General features: G+C 33.5%; 3 protein-coding genes across 3 annotated transcripts; all 3 read left to right on the top strand.

The window, feature by feature from the left end:
* LOC145956239 (pectinesterase inhibitor 1-like) lies at positions 1 to 537 on the top strand. Its single transcript, XM_083071803.1, has one exon. The coding sequence runs from the start codon at positions 1 to 3 to the stop codon at positions 535 to 537; it is 537 nt and encodes a 178-aa protein (XP_082927929.1).
* A 4,148-nt stretch (positions 538 to 4,685) lies between these two features.
* LOC145956238 (pectinesterase inhibitor 1-like) lies at positions 4,686 to 5,222 on the top strand. The gene has a single exon (XM_083071802.1). The coding sequence runs from the start codon at positions 4,686 to 4,688 to the stop codon at positions 5,220 to 5,222; it is 537 nt and encodes a 178-aa protein (XP_082927928.1).
* A 4,145-nt stretch (positions 5,223 to 9,367) lies between these two features.
* Positions 9,368 to 9,904, top strand: LOC145956236 (pectinesterase inhibitor 1-like). The gene has a single exon (XM_083071801.1). The coding sequence runs from the start codon at positions 9,368 to 9,370 to the stop codon at positions 9,902 to 9,904; it is 537 nt and encodes a 178-aa protein (XP_082927927.1).
* Positions 9,905 to 14,381: the final 4,477 nt, after the last annotated feature.

The raw sequence follows: 14,381 nt of genomic DNA, 5'->3' as shown, positions 1-14,381 counted from the left end.
ATGACTAATAACTTCTTATTAGTGTTGATGTTCATTTTATTTGTTGCATCCTCCAATGCAACCCAAGGTGTGGAACTAGATTCCATTTGCAAGCAAGCTGAAAATCCTACATTTTGTTTAAACCTTCTTAATTCAAAGCCTGGTGGAGCAGCTAGTGCAGACTTTGCTGACCTTGCCAAATATGCCCTTGATGTATTACTTGGCAATATCACCACCACAACCAAACTAATCAAGAGGTTGATTCGACGAAATGTTAATGACCTTGAGGCAAGAAACCATTACACATTATGTTTGAATCAAATTCATAAGGGTGCCCTTAGCAAAGTTCATTTCACTCAAATGATATTGAACTCAGGAGATTATCAAAACCTAAATGTGGCTGCCTCTGGAATCCAAACCCACATTGATCTATGTATTGATGGAGAGTCACCATCTGATACTCCTTATAATGATACCTCCTTGCTACCGACATATGCTAATGATATCTCACGAGTTGTTGAGGTTATTCTTATAATATCGAATAATTTGTATAACTAATTAGGAGACAAATGTAAGAACTTATATATACTCATAAATGTAACTTATAGATTTATTATAATTTTCTAACATATTTCAATTAGTTTCCTCAAGATTCAAATCTATTAAAACTAAGTTCCATTTATATATTTTTTATAAATATATAACTTTTCACGGTTATGAAAAAAATTGTATATTTAAATTTATGTTTCTTCCAAATGAATATGCTTAAATTCAGAAGAATTTAAAAAATTAATAATTTTAGTTATTATAAATTTTAAAATTTTCTTTATCATTATTTAATTGCGACTTGGAATTCATGTAGTCAAATCATGTCAAAAAACTATTTTAAGATGCAATATAAAATAAAATGTTTTGAAAATTTAAAAAAAAAACATGATTTTGTCTCAAAATTGCTAGATAAAATTATCATAAATGAATTTAAATTACATATTTGTTTAGTGTAATTTATTTACACTAATAAAATAATAACATAAATTATACTAAAAAATAATATGAATCACTAGTGCAAAAAGAGCCTTTAATGATGTAGATTTTATATCGAGTGTAATGTACACAACATAGTCACACAGAGGAAAAGATGTAAATATGACAAAAAGTATTATCTTGAGTGTTATTTCACCTATCATAAAAAGTTCTTTCTATGTTGAGTACCATTACATTGCTATAGAATGTGTTGGGATGGTTAACTTTGAAGTTGACCACAACCTTTCAATGACAATGTTCAATATCACTGTGACATAGGCCCTTAACTATGATATCCAAAATATTTTTGGACTTATCATATACCTAATGTGATGGAAACATGTAGAGAGACTAGATTGATATAGTTTCTCCTTCAAGTTTCTATGAGTGGATCTTAACTTTTTAGACTCCTTCAAGCTTCTTCAATGGCTTTCATGGATGCTAGAAGTCATTTTCACCACACATGATGAAAAACGTCTCCTTGATGGTGCCACACATTGAAAAATGATAAGTCTTTTCAATTTCTCACCATACTCAAGAGAGGATAAGAAAAAAGAAAGAATTTCAAGGAGAGAAACAAGCTTTGAGAGTCTAAACGATGCATAATTCCCAAAATGTTAAAACTCCTATATATAAAGCTGGGTATCTTGGAGAGGAAGCTAAATATCTAGGAGACAAGGATGAGACACTTGGATCTAGTTCTACCAATCATAAACAAGCCATGTGGACATGTTTAAGACATATAGGAGACAACTAGATTTAAAAGAGCCAATGAGCAAGTGTCAAGTGTCCTCTTGTCTCTAGGTAGTTGAAAAAGTAGTCCAAGGTGAAGAATAGTCAAGATGGGCAGCCAATGGTGGCCTACGCTTTTCTTGACCTAACCAAAATCTAAGGAATTGGTTTACTTTGGCTAACCAAATGAAGGTTGAATCATGTCAAATCAATTCCTTTGGCCAAGAGATAAAAAAAAAGCCTACTATCACTTTTGTCTATTTCCACACCACCTAGAATGTCTATTGCCAAATCACTAGAATGACTATTTCCACTCCCAACTACTAAACTCCAAAAACTAAAATTTGGTGACCATGAATACAAGGTCAAATGGAATTAATTTCAAAAGAAACACGCCTCTAAATCCTAAAGGCATTACCTAAAATTAAAGAAGCACACAGCTCTACATCCTATCTTCATGCCAACTCGTTACCCATCATGACTTATTGTACCCATCCTTTTTTTTATTATTACTTTCTCGTGCTTATAAGACTAACTCATCTAATTTCCTCTTCTCACCAAATCTCTTCCATAAACTTTTTAAATCTCTTTGAACAGAAAGTTATGATCTTCCTTGAATATCTACTATTTTCATGTCTTTCCAACCACTTCATTTGACTAGGTTGACCAAGAATTTTAGCCTTCATATGCATACATCCTATAGTCATTTTTATGATGACAACTTCTATTTTCGGGTAACTCAGTCTAATGAGTTTGTTGATAAATCATTATTGTTTTCACCTTTCTAGCGCGTCTTCTTCCACAATGCCTACTCTGGCCTCGTCTTACTATTGGCCTAACTTTTGCTAGTGACAAAAGGGGGAGTGCAAAAGCTTAAAATTTTAGTTTAAAGTTTTATTTTCTTCATGTATTTCCTTTATTCAACTCTGTTTGGTATGTTGTTTAATGAAAATCATTTTTTAGCTTTGATGTTTCGTGCTTGAAATATATTATGATTTGAAAGAAAAAAAAAAAGAACAAATGAGGCACATCATGTACCTTAAGATGAATGCCATAAATGTATTGTTTATTGTTATTATAAGTTCGATCATTTGTTTTTATTGTATTCTTTAACAAAATGAACAAACTAAAGCTTCTTTAGTATTTGTGCAACTTTCAATAGAAAAGGACAAACCTATTTCCTAAGAGGAGCGTGGTCAACACAAGATGTATTTAGGATTGGCACACATAGTTGTTCATTTCCTCTAAGTACAAAAATTTGATTAGTAGCCTTATATCAAATAAGAAATGATTATTTGGTTAAATGCATTTAATGTTTGCCTTTTTTATGGCACCAACAAAAACTTCGTACTTAGTACAAAGTAGAGTGTATAAATTAATAAAACTACCTCTAACATAATAAATCAACTAATGTTGTTATTTAAAGGAAGTCTTGGAAGATAACTATTGAGAGAAATTCATAAATTGTTCAATTTGAAGTATCATTTTTCTTACTTTATCATAAAAGTGTAGGTTAGTGCAATTATTATTGCATTTAATGTTATTGACCAAATTGTCACTTTTCATCTAAAATATGAAGTTGCCTATCACTTTTTTAAAAGAAATTTATTGTTCTTTCTGAAGTTTATTTTGTTGTGTCAGTGGAATGGTGATTTTCATGACCATGCTAGTTTCAAGACATAGAGTTTGTCTCTTTTATTTGAAAACATTTGTGTTTAAAGAATAATGATCAGTGACACTTCATAGATACTTCTACTATTATATAAGTTATAAAGATAGATAATACATGTTATAATAGTATTTATTAAAATAATAAATTTAATTTTGTGATTTGTAAGACAATACACTTCGTATATAAAATAGATTATCTTAGCTTATAAAATCCGAGTTATATACTTACTTTAAACATTTTTCCATTAGAGTGTTATTTTTCTTTTGTTTAAAAATACATTTTGTTATTATTAAAACACTTTTTGAGAAACCTATAATTCATCCTCTATTTTAACCATAATGAGACAAGGATTAGGCACACAATGAGGCGAAAAGAGAAAAATGGATAAATGAAAGAATAAAGAATTGGTAGCCTACATAGAGATGAGAGAATGATTTCACTACCAGTGAAGATGTTTATGGTTTCCATGTTTTACTATGTAATCGAGTTGACTATATTTCATACATGTGATGAGTGCTTTGCATTTAGGAGATGGATATTGGCCAGTGCTAGATAGGGGATAGAGTTCAAATTGGTTATGAGAACTTGGGGGAATGATGACTGTTGTCTACTCGACTTTTGTGCGCTTTATTAGCATGGGGACATCACATACCTGTCCTTACTGGTTTTAAAGCTAAATCATTTTTGTTAGGGGCTAGGAAGCGTGGTACTTTGTACCTGTAACCATGATTTCCCCTGACAGTCATGCATTTAAGAAGTAAGACCATTAAGGCCAATGAGGCTAAATGGTAGCTTAAATGCCCAAGAATGAAAAGTGTGATAGTTATGAATTGTAGGGTATCAAGAGGTTGTTTTCTTATAAATCCACACAAAGTGATTTTGTAGGTTATGTATTTTTTTTTTTTTGTTTACTTGTTTGTGGTGTTTGTGGAGTGGAGTTATCAAGATGGTTGAACCTAAAGAAGGAAAAAAAAGGTGTTTTTCACATCAAAAAATTAAATAACTAACTATTTCCTTTCTTTAGTATGCTAAACATTCTCCAAAATTATCATGCCTATTATAATACTTTAGTAAGAAAACTAAGAAATCTAGGTGTAGTATTAGTTGTATAGTGTTATTTTTAGAAGTTGCTACAACTGAACAACCTCTTTGCATTAAATCCTATGAATTGAACCTATATATACCATTGTTTTCAATTGAAAACTATAGAATCAACTAGGCAAAAGGACTAAACAAAAAGTTCAAAGAAGGAGAAAAAGGAAATAAGACAAAGTTAACAATGACTAATAACTTCTTATTAGTGTTGATGTTCATTTTATTTGTTGCATCCTCCAATGCAACCCAAGGTGTGGAACTAGATTCCATTTGCAAGCAAGCTGAAAATCCTACATTTTGTTTAAACCTTCTTAATTCAAAGCCTGGTGGAGCAGCTAGTGCAGACTTTGCTGACCTTGCCAAATATGCCCTTGATGTATTACTTGGCAATATCACCACCACAACCAAACTAATCAAGAGGTTGATTCGACGAAATGTTAATGACCTTGAGGCAAGAAACCATTACACATTATGTTTGAATCAAATTCATAAGGGTGCCCTTAGCAAAGTTCATTTCACTCAAATGATATTGAACTCAGGAGATTATCAAAACCTAAATGTGGCTGCCTCTGGAATCCAAACCCACATTGATCTATGTATTGATGGAGAGTCACCATCTGATACTCCTTATAATGATACCTCCTTGCTACCGACATATGCTAATGATATCTCACGAGTTGTTGAGGTTATTCTTATAATATCGAATAATTTGTATAACTAATTAGGAGACAAATGTAAGAACTTATATATACTCATAAATGTAACTTATAGATTTATTATAATTTTCTAACATATTTCAATTAGTTTCCTCAAGATTCAAATCTATTAAAACTAAGTTCCATTTATATATTTTTTATAAATATATAACTTTTCACGGTTATGAAAAAAATTGTATATTTAAATTTATGTTTCTTCCAAATGAATATGCTTAAATTCAGAAGAATTTAAAAAATTAATAATTTTAGTTATTATAAATTTTAAAATTTTCTTTATCATTATTTAATTGCGACTTGGAATTCATGTAGTCAAATCATGTCAAAAAACTATTTTAAGATGCAATATAAAATAAAATGTTTTGAAAATTTAAAAAAAAAACATGATTTTGTCTCAAAATTGCTAGATAAAATTATCATAAATGAATTTAAATTACATATTTGTTTAGTGTAATTTATTTACACTAATAAAATAATAACATAAATTATACTAAAAAATAATATGAATCACTAGTGCAAAAAGAGCCTTTAATGATGTAGATTTTATATCGAGTGTAATGTACACAACATAGTCACACAGAGGAAAAGATGTAAATATGACAAAAAGTATTATCTTGAGTGTTATTTCACCTATCATAAAAAGTTCTTTCTATGTTGAGTACCATTACATTGCTATAGAATGTGTTGGGATGGTTAACTTTGAAGTTGACCACAACCTTTCAATGACAATGTTCAATATCACTGTGACATAGGCCCTTAACTATGATATCCAAAATATTTTTGGACTTATCATATACCTAATGTGATGGAAACATGTAGAGAGACTAGATTGATATAGTTTCTCCTTCAAGTTTCTATGAGTGGATCTTAACTTTTTAGACTCCTTCAAGCTTCTTCAATGGCTTGCATGGATGCTAGAAGTCATTTTCACCACACATGATGAAAAACGTCTCCTTGATGGTGCCACACATTGAAAAATGATAAGTCTTTTCAATTTCTCACCATACTCAAGAGAGGATAAGAAAAAAGAAAGAATTTCAATGAGAGAAACAAGCTTTGAGAGTCTAAATCATGCATAATTCCCAAAATGTTAAAACTCCTATATATAAAGCTGGGTATCTTGGAGAGGAAGCTAAATATCTAGGAGACAAGGATGAGACACTTGGATCTAGTTCTACCAATCATAAACAAGCCATGTGGACATGTTTAAGACATATAGGAGACAACTAGATTTAAAAGAGCCAATGAGCAAGTGTCAAGTGTCCTCTTGTCTCTAGGTAGTTGAAAAAGTAGTCCAAGGTGAAGAATAGTCAAGATGGGCAGCCAATGGTGGCCTACGCTTTTCTTGACCTAACCAAAATCTAAGGAATTGGTTTACTTTGGCTAACCAAATGAAGGTTGAATCATGTCAAATCAATTCCTTTGGCCAAGAGATAAAAAAAAGCCTACTATCACTTTTGTCTATTTCCACACCACCTAGAATGTCTATTGCCAAATCACTAGAATGACTATTTCCACTCCCAACTACTAAACTCCAAAAACTAAAATTTGGTGACCATGAATACAAGGTCAAATGGAATTAATTTCAAAAGAAACACGCCTCTAAATCCTAAAGGCATTACCTAAAATTAAAGAAGCACACAGCTCTACATCCTATCTTCATGCCAACTCGTTACCCATCATGACTTATTGTACCCATCCTTTTTTTTATTATTACTTTCTCGTGCTTATAAGACTAACTCATCTAATTTCCTCTTCTCACCAAATCTCTTCCATAAACTTTTTAAATCTCTTTGAACAGAAATTTATGATCTTCCTTGAATATCTACTATTTTCATGTCTTTCCAACCACTTCATTTGACTAGGTTGACCAAGAATTTTAGCCTTCATATGCATACATCCTATAGTCATTTTTATGATGACAACTTCTATTTTCGGGTAACTCAGTCTAATGAGTTTGTTGATAAATCATTATTGTTTTCACCTTTCTAGCGCGTCTTCTTCCACAATGCCTACTCTGGCCTCGTCTTACTATTGGCCTAACTTTTGCTAGTGACAAAAGGGGGAGTGCAAAAGCTTAAAATTTTAGTTTAAAGTTTTATTTTCTTCATGTATTTCCTTTATTCAACTCTGTTTGGTATGTTGTTTAATGAAAATCATTTTTTAGCTTTGATTTTTCGTGCTTGAAATATATTATGATTTGAAAGAAAAAAAAAAGAACAAATGAGGCACATCATGTACCTTAAGATGAATGCCATAAATGTATTGTTTATTGTTATTATAAGTTCGATCATTTGTTTTTATTGTATTCTTTAACAAAATGAACAAACTAAAGCTTCTTTAGTATTTGTGCAACTTTCAATAGAAAAGGACAAACCTATTTCCTAAGAGGAGCGTGGTCAACACAAGATGTATTTAGGATTGGCACACATAGTTGTTCATTTCCTCTAAGTACAAAAATTTGATTAGTAGCCTTATATCAAATAAGAAATGATTATTTGGTTAAATGCATTTAATGTTTGCCTTTTTTATGGCACCAACAAAAACTTCGTACTTAGTACAAAGTAGAGTGTATAAATTAATAAAACTACCTCTAACATAATAAATCAACTAATGTTGTTATTTAAAGGAAGTCTTGGAAGATAACTATTGAGAGAAATTCATAAATTGTTCAATTTGAAGTATCATTTTTCTTACTTTATCATAAAAGTGTAGGTTAGTGCAATTATTATTGCATTTAATGTTATTGACCAAATTGTCACTTTTCATCTAAAATATGAAGTTGCCTATCACTTTTTTAAAAGAAATTTATTGTTCTTTCTGAAGTTTATTTTGTTGTGTCAGTGGAATGGTGATTTTCATGACCATGCTAGTTTCAAGACATAGAGTTTGTCTCTTTTATTTGAAAACATTTGTGTTTAAAGAATAATGATCAGAGACACTTCATAGATACTTCTACTATTATATAAGTTATAAAGATAGATAATACATGTTATAATAGTATTTTTTAAAATAATAAATTTAATTTTGTGATTTGTAAGACAATACACTTCATATATAAAATAGATTATCTTAGCTTATAAAATCCGAGTTATATACTTACTTTAAACATTTTTCCATTAGAGTGTTATTTTTCTTTTGTTTAAAAATACATTTTGTTATTATTAAAACACTTTTTGAGAAACCTATAATTCATCCTCTATTTTAACCATAATGAGACAAGGATTAGGCACACAATGAGGCGAAAAGAGAAAAATGGATAAATGAAAGAATAAAGAATTGGTAGCCTACATAGAGATGAGAGAATGATTTCACTACCAGTGAAGATGTTTATGGTTTCCATGTTTTACTATGTAATCGAGTTGACTATATTTCATACATGTGATGAGTGCTTTGCATTTAGGAGATGGATATTGGCCAGTGCTAGATAGGGGATAGAGTTCAAATTGGTTATGAGAACTTGGGGGAATGATGAGTGTTGTCTACTCGATTTTTGTGCGCTTTATTAGCATGGGGACATCACATACCTGTCCTTACTGGTTTTAAAGCTAAATCATTTTTGTTAGGGGCTAGGAAGCGTGGTACTTTGTACCTGTAACCATGATTTCCCCTGACAGTCATGCATTTAAGAAGTAAGACCATTAAGGCCAATGAGGCTAAATGGTAGCTTAAATGCCCAAGAATGAAAAGTGTGATAGTTATGAATTGTAGGGTATCAAGAGGTTGTTTTCTTAGAAATCCACACAAAGTGATTTTGTAGGTTATGTATTTTTTTTTTTGTTTACTTGTTTGTGGTGTTTGTGGAGTGGAGTTATCAAGATGGTTGGACCTAAAGAAGGAAAAAAAAAGGTGATTTTCACATCAAAAAATTAAATAACTAACTATTTCCTTTCTTTAGTATGCTAAACATTCTCCAAAATTATCATGCCTATTATAATACTTTAGTAAGAAAACTAAGAAATCTAGGTGTAGTATTAGTTGTATAGTGTTATTTTTTGAAGTTGCTACAACTGAACAACCTCTTTGCATTAAATCCTATGAATTGAACCTATATATACCATTGTTTTCAATTGAAAACTATAGAATCAACTAGGCAAAAGGACTAAACAAAAAGTTCAAAGAAGGAGAAAAAGGAAATAAGACAAAGTTAACAATGACTAATAACTTCTTATTAGTGTTGATGTTCATTTTATTTGTTGCATCCTCCAATGCAACCCAAGGTGTGGAACTAGATTCCATTTGCAAGCAAGCTGAAAATCCTACATTTTGTTTAAACCTTCTTAATTCAAAGCCTGGTGGAGCAGCTAGTGCAGACTTTGCTGACCTTGCCAAATATGCCCTTGATGTATTACTTGGCAATATCACCACCACAACCAAACTAATCAAGAGGTTGATTCGACGAAATGTTAATGACCTTGAGGCAAGAAACCATTACACATTATGTTTGAATCAAATTCATAAGGGTGCCCTTAGCAAAGTTCATTTCACTCAAATGATATTGAACTCAGGAGATTATCAAAACCTAAATGTGGCTGCCTCTGGAATCCAAACCCACATTGATCTATGTATTGATGGAGAGTCACCATCTGATACTCCTTATAATGATACCTCCTTGCTACCGACATATGCTAATGATATCTCACGAGTTGTTGAGGTTATTCTTATAATATCGAATAATTTGTATAACTAATTAGGAGACAAATGTAAGAACTTATATATACTCATAAATGTAACTTATAGATTTATTATAATTTTCTAACATATTTCAATTAGTTTCCTCAAGATTCAAATCTATTAAAACTAAGTTCCATTTATATATTTTTTATAAATATATAACTTTTCACGGTTATGAAAAAAATTGTATATTTAAATTTATGTTTCTTCCAAATGAATATGCTTAAATTCAGAAGAATTTAAAAAATTAATAATTTTAGTTATTATAAATTTTAAAATTTTCTTTATCATTATTTAATTGCGACTTGGAATTCATGTAGTCAAATCATGTCAAAAAACTATTTTAAGATGCAATATAAAATAAAATGTTTTGAAAATTTAAAAAAAAACATGATTTTGTCTCAAAATTGCTAGATAAAATTATCATAAATGAATTTAAATTACATATTTGTTTAGTGTAATTTATTTACACTAATAAAATAATAACATAAATTATACTAAAAAATAATATGAATCACTAGTGCAAAAAGAGCCTTTAATGATGTAGATTTTATATCGAGTGTAATGTACACAACATAGTCACACAGAGGAAAAGATGTAAATATGACAAAAAGTATTATCTTGAGTGTTATTTCACCTATCATAAAAAGTTCTTTCTATGTTGAGTACCATTACATTGCTATAGAATGTGTTGGGATGGTTAACTTTGAAGTTGACCACAACCTTTCAATGACAATGTTCAATATCACTGTGACATAGGCCCTTAACTATGATATCCAAAATATTTTTGGACTTATCATATACCTAATGTGATGGAAACATGTAGAGAGACTAGATTGATATAGTTTCTCCTTCAAGTTTCTATGAGTGGATCTTAACTTTTTAGACTCCTTCAAGCTTCTTCAATGGCTTTCATGGATGCTAGAAGTCATTTTCACCACACATGATGAAAAACGTCTCCTTGATGGTGCCACACATTGAAAAATGATAAGTCTTTTCAATTTCTCACCATACTCAAGAGAGGATAAGAAAAAAGAAAGAATTTCAAGGAGAGAAACAAGCTTTGAGAGTCTAAACGATGCATAATTCCCAAAATGTTAAAACTCCTATATATAAAGCTGGGTATCTTGGAGAGGAAGCTAAATATCTAGGAGACAAGGATGACACACTTGGATCTAGTTCTACCAATCATAAACAAGCCATGTGGACATGTTTAAGACATATAGGAGACAACTAGATTTAAAAGAGCCAATGAGCAAGTGTCAAGTGTCCTCTTGTCTCTAGGTAGTTGAAAAAGTAGTCCAAGGTGAAGAATAGTCAAGATGGGCAGCCAATGGTGGCCTACGCTTTTCTTGACCTAACCAAAATCTAAGGAATTGGTTTACTTTGGCTAACCAAATGAAGGTTGAATCATGTCAAATCAATTCCTTTGGCCAAGAGATAAAAAAAAAGCCTACTATCACTTTTGTCTATTTCCACACCACCTAGAATGTCTATTGCCAAATCACTAGAATGACTATTTCCACTCCCAACTACTAAACTCCAAAAACTAAAATTTGGTGACCATGAATACAAGGTCAAATGGAATTAATTTCAAAAGAAACACGCCTCTAAATCCTAAAGGCATTACCTAAAATTAAAGAAGCACACAGCTCTACATCCTATCTTCATGCCAACTCGTTACCCATCATGACTTATTGTACCCATCCTTTTTTTTATTATTACTTTCTCGTGCTTATAAGACTAACTCATCTAATTTCCTCTTCTCACCAAATCTCTTCCATAAACTTTTTAAATCTCTTTGAACAGAAAGTTATGATCTTCCTTGAATATCTACTATTTTCATGTCTTTCCAACCACTTCATTTGACTAGTGTCGCCACCGGCCCGAAACGGGCTTTCGGCATTCGCGAAGGATGGTTGGACTCTTTTATTTGTTTAAAAATATGGATTGCTAGAATGACTTATTCTCAAACTGAGACCTTGTCAAACGAGCAATTTTATTAAAAGGCTCACCAATCCATGTTAATCCCAAGCGGGACCCTCCATGGATTAGCAGTTTTCATAAAAAGGAAGGGTTCATGGAGTCGCCACCAATGTTTTACTCAAAACATTGGAAAAAGAAGTTTAAAGCAATCGATTCAAAAATCGACTTCGGCCATGACAACCAGAGTCGGGTAAGGGAGTCGGTTACGTGTGGGGAAGGTGTTAGCACCCCACAGCGCCCCTTTCGGGTTCCCTATGACAGATTATTTAAAAATAATAGTGCAAAATTACTAAATTACCCCTATTTATTCTAAGCAATTATAAATTAACTATCTACATGATGACAGTTTAAATATGTACACACAGAAAGCGGTAAAAGAAGGGACTTTAAAGATATAAACCTTTGAAGCGTGCTTTCTTATATATCTTGACAGAAATTGGGAAGCGTTTTGGCGTTCCCTCCCTCTACAAGACCGCTCGCTCCCTCCTATAAAATTTTAACTATGGAAATCCGGAGGATTTCCCTTTGACTAGGTTCGAGACTCAAGCAAATGGCTCGTGACTCAAGAACTTCGTCGGATCAACTCTCCGAGTGATTTCTAGGCAGAGCACTGCTCAAAAAAACCCAGAATACTCAAGAAGAGGGTTAAAACTGTGTGTCAAAGTGTCAAATGACGTCTCATTGACGTCATATTTATAGGGAAGAGGCTCAATACGGTTTCTGGGGGTCAATACGGTCGGTATTGAAGTTTTGAACTACAATACGGCCGTATTGAAGTTCAGTGCAGCCGTATTGAGTTCAATGCAGCCGTATTGAACTTCAATACGGCCGTATTGAGTTTAGTGCGGCCGTATTGTAGTTTAAAATGTTCAATACGGCCGTACTGAACTCTTGGGAGGCCGTATTGGGCTTCATTCCCTCCACTTTCTTATTTTTTTTGCTACTCTAAGACCTCTAAACCTACAGATAATCATCCTAGGGTCTTCCAGGGTCTTCCAGGAGTCCTTCCGGCTGACTTTCCTTTAGTCTTCGAGAGTCTTCAATCTTTATTTCCGACCCGGACAATTTTAGGGGTCTACAGCTGCCCCCCCTTTACTTAGTCGGATGGCCTTTTGGTGTACCGGTTGACAAGTAAAGGAGTTGACCCAATTGTCCGGGTGATGTGCCAACCTTCTGACTTGTAGCTTCTTCCGGTGGAAAATTGTTGAGTAGCCTCTCCAGGTTGTTGCATACCTCGGCGCTTCTGACAACCTCGGTAGCTAAGTTTACCCTCTCTAGGGTCAACTTCACTCGACGCCCGAGCCGGAAGTTGAACACCAACGTGCCTCTGACGACGCTGATGGTTGAGTACTGTCTCTCCAGACCTTGAGTACTGTCTCTCCAGACTTTGAGTATCGTCTCTCCAGACTTTGAGTACCGTCTCTCCAGACTTTGATTGAGTACCGTCTCTCCAGACTTTCTTTGAGTACCGTCTCTCCAGACCTTGTTTGAGTACCGTCTCTCCAGACCTTGTTTGAGTACCGTCTCTCCAGACCTTGTTTGAGTACATTCTCTCCAGACCTTGTTTGAGTACCGTCTCTCCAGACTTTGTTTGAGTACCGTCTCTCCAGACTTTGTTTGAGTACCGTCTCTCCAGACCTTGTTTGAGTACCGTCTCTCCAGACCTTGTTTGAGTACCGTCTCTCCAGACCTTGTTTGAGTACCCTCTCTCCAGACCTTGTTTGAGTACCGTCTCTCCAGACCTTGTTTGAGTACCGTCTCTCCAGACCTTGTTTGAGTACCGTCTCTCCAGACTTTGTTTGAGTACCGTCTCTCCAGACTTTGTTTGAGTACCGTCTCTCCAGACCTTGTTTGAGTACCGTCTCTCCAGACCTTGTTTGAGTACCGTCTCTCCAGACTTTGTTTGAGTACCGTCTCTCCAGACTTTGTTTGAGTACCGTCTCTCCAGACTTTGTTTGAGTACCGTCTCTCCAGACTTTGTTTGAGTACCGTCTCTCCAGACTTTGTTTGAGTACCGTCTCTCCAGACCTTGTTTGAGTATCGTCTCTCCAGACTTTGTTTTAGTACCGTCTCTCCAGACCTTGTTTGAGTACCGTCTCTCCAGACTTTGTTTGAGTACCGTCTCTCCAGACCTTGTTTGAGTACCGTCTCTCCAGACCTTGTTTGAGTACCGTCTCTCCAGACTTTGTTTGAGTACCGTCTCTCCAGACCTTGTTTGAGTACCGTCTCTCCAGACTTTGTTTGAGTACCGTCTCTCCAGACTTTGTTTGAGTACCGTCTCTCCAGACTTTGTTTGAGTACCGTCTCTCCAGACTTTGTTTGAGTACCGTCTCTCCAGACTTTGTTTGGTCTCTGACGACCTAGGCAACTGAGTTTGCCCTCTCCAAGGTCTGCGTCTGTGTCTTCTGATCACTTCGGCAATGCGAGTTTACCCTTTCCAGGGATCTGAGATGATTTTTTTCTCCACAGTCCACTATGCTGCTTCGATGGTTTTTTCTGATTTTGTG

This window comes from Cajanus cajan, chromosome 3, assembly GCF_000230855.2.
Source record: "Cajanus cajan strain Asha chromosome 3, NIPB_CcT2T_4, whole genome shotgun sequence".
NCBI lineage: Eukaryota > Viridiplantae > Streptophyta > Magnoliopsida > Fabales > Fabaceae > Cajanus > Cajanus cajan.
The sequence above is the reverse complement of the archived record's forward strand: the minus strand, read 5'-3'. Positions and strand labels throughout refer to the sequence as shown.